Source organism: Saccostrea cucullata, unplaced genomic scaffold (genome assembly GCF_032062105.1).
Source record: "Saccostrea cucullata isolate Sc308-1 unplaced genomic scaffold, CSIRO_AGI_Scuc_v1 ctg2558, whole genome shotgun sequence".
NCBI lineage: Eukaryota > Metazoa > Mollusca > Bivalvia > Ostreida > Ostreidae > Saccostrea > Saccostrea cuccullata.
The window spans coordinates 27,213-39,409 of NW_026935716.1; the positions used below are offsets into that span (position 1 = coordinate 27,213).

The 12,197-nt window shown below is 32.9% G+C and overlaps 1 protein-coding gene across 1 annotated transcript; it reads right to left on the reverse strand.

The window, feature by feature from the left end:
• Positions 1 to 8,337: 8,337 nt before the first annotated feature.
• Positions 8,338 to 11,187, reverse strand: LOC134243614 (uncharacterized). The gene is made up of 4 exons (XM_062725863.1): positions 11,049 to 11,187; positions 10,872 to 10,968; positions 9,948 to 10,103; positions 8,338 to 8,668 (listed from the first exon to the last, which is right to left on the reverse strand). Exons 1-4 carry the CDS (start codon positions 11,070 to 11,072, stop codon positions 8,427 to 8,429), a joined length of 519 nt encoding a protein of 172 aa, XP_062581847.1. The 5' UTR covers positions 11,073 to 11,187; the 3' UTR covers positions 8,338 to 8,426.
• Positions 11,188 to 12,197: the final 1,010 nt, after the last annotated feature.

Sequence of the window (12,197 nt, forward strand, 5' to 3'; positions counted from 1 at the left end):
GTTCAAAGAATAGCAGAAGTAGCTATTTCTTATTGACCCTGTGGCTTGCTATTGTTTGTTATAATCCTCAGCACAGTTTGTTAATTGTTAGATTGATAGATCATTATTTCTATTAAAACCAATTTATATCTAATTTACATACGAAAAACAATATTGCCGCAATATTGCGGCAATAATGCGGCAAGATGTTGCCAGAAGATCAATATTTTGGTCATAATTTGCAGCAATATTGCCGCAACCCCTTTCTGGCAATATTGCCGCAAAACTAATTAACATACGAAAAACGATATAGCCGCAATATTGCGGCAATAATGCCGGAAGATGTTGCCAGAAGATCAATATTTTGGTCATGATTTGCAGCAATATTGCCGCAACCCCTTTCTGGCAATATTGCCGCAAAACTAATTTACATACGAAAAACGATATAGCCGCAATATTGCGGCAATGTATTGCCAGAATGTTGCTGCAATATTGCGGCAATAAAACCAGAAGATGTTGCCAGAAGGTCAATATTTTGGTAAGGGTCATTATTTGTTAATATTTTTTAAACCTATGGTTAAAATCACCATAAAACTAGTCACAACTGAGGACAACATGTTTGTCAATCATATTTTTAAAAGAAATTGAAATGAAATTGAAAAATTTTAGAGAAATTAATTTTTATAATATTTGGACCTAACCCGATCAAAATTAAACTGATCCCGATCAAAATTAATACAAAATTAATAAAAGGCTAATTTACTGCCTCTTTATGTATTTACGATAAAGAAATCTATTTTATTGTCAGGTTCATTAATGTTTTAACCCTTATTACAATTAATCAGACTAATGTTCTTGGGGAAATGTATTCATTTCCAATAAATATACAATTATGGTTGGGATCGGTTTAATTTTGATCGGGATTGGCCAAAATTTTAAAAAATTAATTTTTCTAAAATTTGGCCATTTCGTTTCAATTTCTTTTATAAATATGATTAAAGAACATGTTCTTCCAACCTGTGACTGGTTTTAAGAAAATTTTAACAATAAATTCAAAAAATATTCACAAATTATGTGTTTAATTTCATAAATATTTTTTTATTTAAAAAAAATATAATATCTATACAGCTTTTCTACACATATTTTATTAGATATTAAAGTGATGCATTCATTTACAGCGAAATTTTTACCAGAAAACGTCTTATTTTGAAGGAAATAATTCTTTTCATTTTCTTTGAAAAAATACAAAAAAAATTCATATAAAATAATTGAGAGCTATAGTCAGCCTTTCAATGCTGAATCCATTGTTTAAAAAGGTTGACTCACAGATCTATAAAATAAAAATTTGGTGTGGCATTCCTCCTTAAATATTTAGAATTCAGAGAATTTAAAACTAACTATAACAATGTTATAGAAAGTTTTAAATTCTTTGAATTCTAAAACTTTAATGTAACAGGTTTATTTCTATTTGTTTGGAATGATGATTGTCACGCCTGGTTGTGTGTCACACAACATTTGCAGAATGACCTTGTGTACACACAGACAGGTATGTTTAAAAGTAAACAAGTAGATCTACATGAATATGCACTATTCAAACGTCCTTTTATTTCTTTTTTCCGTGGAGTTTTCTAAGGCTTTACAAAGGCTGAAAGCAGAAAAAAGTGTCTTAAAAAAATTTAAAAGAAATTAACTTTAAAGATCCATGCTCCAGTAGTTTTGATCAATGAAAGCCTTAGTTTAAAAGTCGATCGAACTTTTCTTTTAATTAGAGAGGCATTTACCGTTTCATATTGAAAATTGATTTTAAACCAGCATAATCAAAATATTTTTAATGAGAAAAAGAGAGGTTTTTATTTCAATATAAGTTAGTTACTTTTTCAATGAAAATAACCTAAAAATTGAAATCATCTAAAACCGCTATAAGAAAAAAAGATTTATAAAGCTTTCTTATACAGGAAATGGGTAAATCCAAAGTGCACATTTTCTCTGCATTAGAATAACACTCATTAAGGTTTTATTTTTAACATTGTATGTAAATGATTTAAATTGTCTTTTTTGTGAAAAATATAATTTGTCACCCATCTTTATTTTATTTTATTTTGGGATTGGGCTTTCCGGTGTATTTTTGGTTTACATGACATAATATGGCGATATGGTATTTATTTTTCTAACTGGTATCGATAATTTTTATGCTAAGAATAAAAGTACGTGTCTTCAAGAAAAAGTTTTCATTGGGTTAATTCATTTAGAGATATAAAAGTTAAAAAATATTATACTTTTTTTTGCCTTTCGGACAAGTCATCAGCACCTCTCAATAACAAAAACAACTTTGAGCAACTAAAATGTCTTGGAATTCTTCTTATTATTCTTGGTCATATATACAGAAAAACAAAACAAATTTAAAATGTTCACTCGAAGGATACTGTTACAATGTAAGTATCCCAATACTTACCGTAGCTTTCCAACGATATTATGCTCCTATTTATAATGAAGCAGCACAGCCATCGAATTCTTCCCTTCCGGTTCCACTACCATTCTATTGCTGAATGTTTTGGTGATCAGTTCGTATTCAAAAGTATTCAGTGGACCAAATAAAAAACGGGGAAAATTGACAGGAACCGAGCGAATGAATGGCTAAAACTTATATTGTTAAAAAATGAGAGTCGTTATTAAGATGAAATTTATTTAAATAACAGTCAAACATGGTTGTGTTTGCATAAATACATAAGGGATTTAAAGTAAACCAAACAATTTGAAAATAAATCCTTGGAATGAATTAAATCTTTTTAAACGGATTGTAATGATCGACCCCTCTCAACCAGGAAGTTTTGAAGCATAAACGATTTTTAAAAAGAGTGTTCATTTTTTACCGAATTAAATTCGTTATAACAATTTCTTTGAATTCATGATTACGATTTTAATCTTTTACAACAAAATGGAATTCGTCATAACAAATTCAAACAAGAGGCCCAGGGGCCACATCGCTCACCTGAGCACATCGGGCTTGAATTTACTCCCCCCCCCCCCTCCAGGCGTTCATCATTTGAACAAACTAGAATCTACACTACCTGAGGATGATTCCATATATATATCACTAATCATAGCTTTGAAGTACTTGAAAAGAAGATTTTAAAAGGTTTCCCAATATATCACTATGTAAAACTTGGGTCGGCCATTTTGGCCCCACCCTAGCCCCAGGGGTCATGATTTGAATAAACTTGAATCTGCACTACCTGAGGATGATTCCACATGAGTTTCATCTTTCCTGGCCCAGTGGTTCTTGAGAAGGATTTTTAAAGATTTTTTCTATATATTCCTATGTAAAACTTGGGTCGGCCATTTTGGCCCCACCCTTGCCCCGGGGGTCATGATTTGAACAAACTTTAATCTACACTACTTGAAGATGATTCCACATGAGTTTCATCTTTCCTGGCCCAGTGGTTCTGGAGAAGAAGATTTTTGAAGATTTTTCCTATATATTCCTATGTAAAACTTGGGTCGGCCATTTTGGCCCCACCCTTGCCCCGCGGGGGTCATGATTTGAACAAACTTTAATCTACACTACCTGAGGATGCTTCCACATGAGTTTCATCTTTCCTGGCTCAGTGGTTCTTGTGAAGAAGATTTTTTAAAATGCCATTAATTTTTAACAAATTCATGATTATCTCCCCTTGGAAAAAGGCGTGGCCCTTCATTTGAAAAAAACTTGAATTCCCTTTACCCAAGGATACTTTGTGCCAAGTTTGGTTGAAATTGGCCCAGTGGTTCCTGAGAAGAAGATGAAAATGTGAAAAGTTTACGCCGACGAAGACAACGACAGACGACGGACAAATTTTGATCAGAAAATCTCACTTGAGCTTCGGCTCAGGTGAACTAAAAATTGTGAAAACGAATTCTGAAATTTGTCATAATATATTTTAAAAAATTTGTTAAAGGGAATTAAATTCGTTAAGAATTTGAAATAACGATTTGTCGAATTCGTTTTAACGAATTCAATTCATTGTAACAAATTGAAGAATTCTTTTAAAAGAATTAAATTCGTTATAACAATTAAGAAATCGTAATTAAAAGTTTAAGAATTCGTTAAATCGAATTTAATTCATATTAACAATTTTTTGAATTTGTTTTAACAGATAAAATCCATTATAACAAATTGAAAGAAATAGCGATAACGAATTTAATTTGTTATGTCATACCCGGCAATTCGTTCTATCGTATTCAAAAATATTTTTTGATAGGTCCTAAATGGGCTTACTACGGAAGCCCGTTGAGGCCAGTTCAGAAAGAGAAATATTTTTTATTGCGTTTAATCGCAATAATTATTGCGTTTAATCGCAAAACTTTGCGTTTAATCGCAATAATCATTGCGTTTAAACGCAAAACACTGTGCGTTTAATCACAAAAGATTGTGATTAAACGTAATCTTTTGCGATTAAACGCAATAATATTGCGATTAAACGCAATAATTATTGCGTTTAAACGCAAAATATTTTTGCGTTTAATCGCAATAATTATTGCGTTTAATCGTAATAATTTTTGCGTTTAATCGCAATAATTTTTGCATTTAATCGCAGTATTTTTTTGCGTTTAATTGCAATATTTTTTGTGTTTAATCGCAATAATTCAAATGCATTACTCTCTGCATTTTATCGCAATAATCCTTCCTTTTAAGGATTTATTTTGAATTTAAACACAATAATTCAGTTCTGTAGTTTGAAATCAAACATCGGCTAGCCAAAAATTATCATGAATACTACGGTTTGGTTCTTTAAAGAAGAACCGTTTGGTTCTGTGTCTTGTTGCTAAATGTTGCAGTTTGTGAGATTTTAAGTTTAACAATGGCATCCTAAGTAAACAGCCAAAGTTTCTTAAACCTATTAGAATCCAACACTTTTAACGCATTAATCAATTCCGTAGGCATCACATCAAATTAGGAATGTTTCAGTGGATTAATAGCCATCTCAATTTGGTAGTACACATCGATCAATCTGTTTGCATTTGATTTATTTTTTATTTCATATGATTCCATCGTGTTTACTGTATATGATTAAAGGAAAGGTTGTGAATATACAATGACCGAATGGAGTTAATTTTGATACAAATGAGAATATTTAAAGCATAAAATAAGGAGGGCTATATTTTGAAACTATATAATATATAAATTATATTGTATATAGCATATGTATACATCATTATAAGGATAAAAACTTGCTTTGCCTGTCCACATGTGATTATTGTTTACTGCATTCTCGTGAACAATTATTCAATACGATTGGTCAGTATTGTAAGTGGTATTGCTGGGTTCTGTATTTCATATGCAAAGTAGTATTGCTTTCATTGAAATCAAACATCCAATCAATGAGTAATATGGTACCTGGTAATCAACATGTAAAACTTTACCACGCTCAGTTAAGCAAAGTGACACGCTGTTATTGGAATGATAGTATGGTCGTCTACTTCAGACACTTGACACTTTTTTGGTTGGTTACTTTAAAAATAAAATGGCAGCATAATTTGTAATAAAGTAACGTATTATATTCATTTTTATTTTATATAATATATATTCATTTTTATTCCCCCGCCCCCATATGGTGCCTCACAACTTGTTCCGTTCCGTTCCGTGTCATTCCGCAAAGAACCATTAGCTGCTATCGGTTCATCAAAAGGCGGGGCTGCAAAAATACGCCTGGGGAAGGTGTGAGACACATACCTATACATAGCGAGTTTCAGTAATTCTTCAACCAATCATATTTCTTTAGTTCTCACTAAGATACTAACAGTAGTGAAGAAGGAACTTCAAGAGTACTGTGCAACAAAATATTCAAGGAGTGATGTAAATAGGCTGTGGATACTTAAAAATTCCAAGGAACTTTTAGACAATTTGCAATCACAAGAGTTTACCAAAATCAATAGATTAAAAACTTACGACTTCTCAACTTTATACACAACCATTCCCCACGATAATTAAAGTTCAGACTTTTTGAAATCATTGACAGCTGCTTTTACAAAAAATGGATCTCCTAAATGTACTTACCTTGTCATTGGTCATTTGCAACATTATTTTATTTAAAAATATTCTGAATGTACACACAAGTACTCTGGAGTTGACAGCAAAAAGATGCCTGAGTTTCTGGTTGACAATATCTATGTGTTTTTCGGAGAAAAGGTCTTACAACAAGATATTGGAATTTACATGGGTACCAATTACGCCCCATTATTAGCAGACCTACATTATGTATACATAATATGTACATGTACATATAAATAAATCTTAACACTTCATTAGTCCTTCCCTAAAGCCCTTTGTAAAGGTACACGGTGTAAACTATGTGACAACGTGGAGTGATAGTTTTTCCATAATTATTTCTTCTCTAGTCTTTTATTTCGAAATTCCTTTAAAATTGTTTGCATAGTTTTGCATGCTCAAGCTTTGTTTCTATCTAAGGTTGTCTTTGTTTTTACCATCTTCGCTAGCCAAGGGTTTCCGATCCGATACCTAATCTACAACCAGAGTAGGTATCGGATCGGAAACCCTTGGCTAGCGAAGATGTGTTTTTACAGACCGACCCTTCTTTCTCCTCTTTAAATCCATACCATGATTTCACCATTCAGAAAATGCTTGTGTCAAAAGAATCTGATTCTATAAAGCTTAACAATACATAATTCTCCTCATATATTAATGTACAAAAGAAAAGGAGAAACAAATATCAGCGTGGATCCATTGCACTCTTCAAAGATCAATAGAAATACTTGCTTTTAAATACAAAGATTATTGCGTTTAAATGCAAAAAAATTATTGCGTTTAAACGCAATATTATTGCGATTAAACGCTAAATTTATTGTGATTAAACGCAATACTTTTGCGATTAAACGCAATAATTATTGCAATTAAACGCAAAAATATTATTGCGTTAATAATTGCGTTTAATCGCAATATTATTGCGTTCTTTTGCGATTAAACGCAAAGTGTTTTGCGTTTGAACGCAATGAATTTTGCGTTTAAGCGCAATAAAATATTTCTTTCCCTGGACTGGCCTCAAAGGGCTTCCGTAGCTTTCTACTTTATCATAAAAAAGTTAAAGTATATACATATGTAGAATGTCTCCTTACATGGACATTTCTTTAAAAAATACATTTCTTACCATAATCCTCGGGATATTACACAGTACATTTAAAACACGGACTTTAACATGCAGTGCCATTGATTAAATTCGTATTGTGGCAAATGAACAATAGCGATAGATGCGATTCCAAGATATGGAGAAACTATTAAAACTGCTCAAAGAATGAGAGGACTAATTTATAATTATTAAATAAAATTGTCATCCTAAAGAAAAAAACAACACAGGATTTATAGAGTTAGAGTCGTAATATCAACACTCGTTACAAAATTAATATGTATTCTGTAGCAGAAAAGGGCACTTATATTTATACTTATTTATTTGCATTTATATTTAATATAAAGAATTTTAACTTAATAAACTGAGTAAACTCAAATGATCTAAAAGTGGAACTAGTAAATTTACAGACCTTGTTATTGATCTTTTGCAAAATTATTTTTAAAAAACAACATTTTAGTACACACAGACATACTCTGAAATAAATATTAAAAAACCGTTTCACTTTCTGATTTACAATGTCTATGAACTTAGTGTTTGGAGACCAACGATGAGCAACGATGAAGAATCGGTCAATTTCCATGGATACAACTTGTGCCCCATTTTTTCCGACCTATTTATGTATTTATTCAAATTTTTGTACACGAGAAGAAGAAAAAAAACTTGCTTTCGACACGAGATTTAAATATATGTTTATCGGAGACGTATTATCAATTAACAGTAATTACTTCTAATCATAAGTCAACTCGAAATATCCAGTGAGTTTGAAAAAGAAGATACAACAAATTCTCACACAACTGTTTCATATTTGAATATTTTACTAGAAAAAGAATCAATGGTATTCTAACAATAAAGCTTTATGGTAAACGTGATGGTTTCTTTTTTTTCAATCGCCAATTCCTTTACTATTACTCAGGTTTATGTCTTTCTGTTGAAACGATACGCAAGGGAATGCGTCTCTCTTCGTTCGAACAAGTTTTATAACGAGACAAGGCATTAACAATCAAGTTTTTGAAACAAAAATGTCAGCTGTCTCCTTTAGAATCATCAGTTGCAAGTTCTATGGTCAATACTATGACCATGTCAGCTAATAAAATCCATCAGTGAGTTAAAAATGCATACTGATGTTTTTCATTCTAATTGTAAAACCATAATTTTTACGCTGAGTTGTCTATAGGTTTTTAATTTTTTTTTACAATGACAAGAGGCAAACGCCAAATAAAAGAACAGTTTGAAAAAAGATCTTTTATCGTTTTTTATTGTACCATTTCTCCATTCAATTCCAAATTATCATATCTCTCCGGTCCTATTAATCTTTATGATTTGAAATCAGCCACACCATGACGGACACTTGGTACCTCTTCTACAAAGTACTTCTGAGAGTCGGTTAACGAAGCTGTTACAGTTGTTCTCGAAGAGATTGTAGCCTCCATACCTACCAGTGTACCTGTTGGTACAGCGTTCGATACATTCCAAACTGAGTTCGCTGTAGCCGGCCGGGGAACCTTCAATACCGCCTCCACATCGATGTGCGCCAACACGGCCATAGCCAATATTTACAGAGGAGTCATCTAGTAAGAAAAAAAGTCAACATTTGTTAATCTATAAGTGACCAGTTTCTCACATACGAGATTCTTTAGTGCCCCCAAAAACCGCCCATACGCATCCTAAGGAATTATTGAAAAGGGTCAATGAGCTTTTTTTTTTAAATCGGCTGCATGAAATTCATTCAAAAATTATATCTCTTCTCTTTGTATGAACAATTTCCTTTTTCTCATCTTAAACTTTTGTTGTAAAATTTGTCTCAAAGACAAATGTGGGATTTTCCATAATTATTCTTTTTTAGGTGACCTGAGTAAACTCAGGTGACCTATTGCTATTCGTTTTTGTCTATCGTCGTGCGGTGTGCAGTGTGCGTCGTACGTCGTGTGTTAACATTTAAACATTTTAAGCTTTTTCTCAGCAACCGCTCAACCAATTTCAACCAATTTTGACATAAAGCATATATGGGTGAAGAAGAACATAAATTGTGAATTTCATGGTCCCTGCCCCCTGGGCCAGAGGGATGAGGCCAAAATCACTAAAATTAGTTCGATCTTTAAAAATCTTCTTCTTTACTCCTGGATATCAAGCAGTCAAACTCTTGGCATGATTGTAATGAGCATTGAGTCCTCTACCAGAATTGTGAAAATCGTGGCCCCAAGGGTGAGGGGTTCTAGTGCTAGGCCGGGGCTATATAGATTATATTGTGAAAATGCATTAATTCTTTGAAAATCTTCTATGCTCCTGGGTATTAAATAAAATAAGTACATAGCTATGATGAGCAAGAGTGCCTCTACCAAAATTGTGAATTCTATGCCCCCAGGGTCAGGGGCTCTGGTGTTAGGGCGGGGCTCTATTGATTATATAGTGAAAATGCATTAATTCTTTGAAAATCTTCTCTGCTTCTGGGTATGAAATTAACTAACTAAGTACGTAGTAATGATGAGCAAGAGTACCTCTACCAAAATTGTGAATTTTATGGCCTTAGGAGTTCTGGTGTTAGAGCGGGGATCTCTACATTAACTCTTTGTAACCAAACTTAGCAATTGCTAAGTGTATAGTTATGATGTGCAATGGTGCCTCTTTCAAAATTGTGAATGCTATAACATGATGCTCAGGTGACCTATAAGGTCCATGGGCCTCTTGTTTTGTTAGATCCTTCACGACAAAATTCATTTTATCAAATAAACTCTGCAATGTAATGCACTAATCATATTGCAGAATTTATTTGATAAAATAGAACTTGTCAGGAAAGTATTGTAAAAACGTTTCTGATATAAAAGAGATAAATAAAAAAAAAACGTTTACCAAAAAACTCAAAATATTTTCCTCTGTAATAAATGAACCGGTGTACAAGGTCCCAACGTCCTCTCCATGGTGCACTGCGCTTGCCCCTGTGACTTATTAGGAACGAAAGCAGGCAACCAACCTGGGTATTACCAAAATAATAGGGATGGGCCGCCTCTACGTGTATTAAAAGGTGAAGAATTAGTATGATGTAGTTTAATCAACAGCAACACAATTTCAATGAATATCCCAAAAAAATTCACCATCGAATCATTTATATATAACGCTATATCATAGCCAACACTTGCGAGCGCTAGAAGCTACATATACTTTAGTTAATTTTATACATTCTATTACTCATGTTTGCCATGTAAAACAAACAAACCAAAAAAAAAAAAAAAAGAAAGAAAACATCTTACTGAAAATTCAGTATTGTAAAATATGTTTGTTTTGATGTCATTAAAGTTGAGTATCCAGAAACCGGTAATTTTTTTTAAGTGATACATATGAACAAAGTTCTCTGATTATTTGATTACTTTAGATAAAAATAAAACCTTCAATAGCACAATTTAAACTGATTACGTGTAAAAGATATTTTTAAAAAATATTCTTTGAATAACCAATTTTTGAATAACCAATTCATTATCAACATTAAAATAATGTACAATTCATAAACAATTTAACTACAGAAAAGTGAGGTTATTTAAGTTCGAAATTGGGGATTTTTTTTATATTGAACGTAAATAAGATATATATACTAAATATATTTGCACTCAATCTCGTATTATCATTATTTTTTTTTTTAGCTCAGATACACTATATATAGCTTTCAACCAAATTTTACCTTGGCATATGTTCTACACTATGGCAATCTGACAATTTCAACAACAACAAATTATACTTGGTCTATAATGTTGAAGCTAAGCAACAGTTTTTGGAAATCACCTCTCCTTGGACAAGAATGGTCAGTTCCTTTTTTGCCCCACATCCACCAACTATTGCAATGGACAGAGAGGAGACACGTACAGAGGAAAATAACAATCTGCAAAGGATAAAAATCAGTGCCGAAAGGCGATAAAACATTATAATTAACGACTATTCTTTAGTTAAAAATTAACTTACCGTATAGAAATGCATGCTATTCATATGAAGATCACCAGACCTACGAATCCTACGATTCGGCGGAGGAGTTTTTATTTACTTTTTAAATTGGTTTAATTGGAAATGTCGAGTATGGGCAAGAGGCTTAAGTATGATAAGTATTTTGTATTTTTTCTACCGGCTTCGTATTCCAGCCAATGGAAATTCAATCTTTTCGTTAAGTAACACTCAAACTATAAACCTGCAGTCACAGCAGAAACAGAAATTAACGATCAACTGTCTGGAAACCTCCCACTCGCCCGAAGACTTTCTGGACTCCTCCCAACCCGCCCCAAAATCATACCGGTGGATGCTTGTTTCTCCATAATACCTACCGACCTCTGATAAACAAGTCTCTTTTTAGAGCTCAAGTTTGCTCTGCTCCTCATTTGAATACCGTTCGTTATCTCCATGCAGTATCATATGTACCAGTTTGAAATAACATGCCTCATGTCCATTTCTCAAAAAGCTATTTAAATAAATGATTATATCACTTCATAGCACATATTCGAATATGAAATACATGTATATGTAAATAACGAACAGTAATCAGCCACATAGCATCGTTTTTGAAGGGAGGGGGGAGCCAGAGAATTCTTTTTACTTACTTGATAAAGTTGACAAGCAAAAAAAAATACCAAAACAAAAAAAAGAAACTTGCCCAATGTCGAATCCTATTTCATTGGGGTGGGGGCGGTGTTAGAGGCCAACTTTTTTCAATGCCAGCTACTTTCAGTACCAATTTTAATAGTACATTTTCCTTGTATCACTTATGGTTGGGGCGCCAACCAGCTTTTCAATGAACATTTCCTATAGTATAAGTAATGTTGGGAAAAAAGTGGGGGCCAGCCCCCTCCTCCTGTTGCTACGTGCCTGGTAATCAAGATCAAAAGGATATTAAAACAATACAAATCATAAGCAGGGCACGGATCCCTAAAACATCAAAGGTGGGATCAGGTTACATGGAGGAATGGGCATGCCCTGCCGACCGGTGACATCCGCCGTGTACTCCTTGTCCGAACAACGAAAAAACAATACAATTCAGTGTTTTAATGAAAGCTTAGCTATTAGTATAAAAACACCATTCAGCATTTGACTAAATATCGTATGAATTTGCTGACAAGGTCATTG

Coding starts and splice junctions, on each gene's coding strand:
- LOC134243614 (XM_062725863.1), bottom strand. CDS start 11,072: ATGAATAGCATGCATTTCTATACG. Junction 10,969..11,048: donor ATAGCATGCATTTCTATACG/GTAAGTTAATTT, acceptor TATCCTTTGCAG/ATTGTTATTTTCCTCTGTAC. Junction 10,104..10,871: donor CCATTCTTGTCCAAGGAGAG/GTGATTTCCAAA, acceptor TAATACACGTAG/AGGCGGCCCATCCCTATTAT.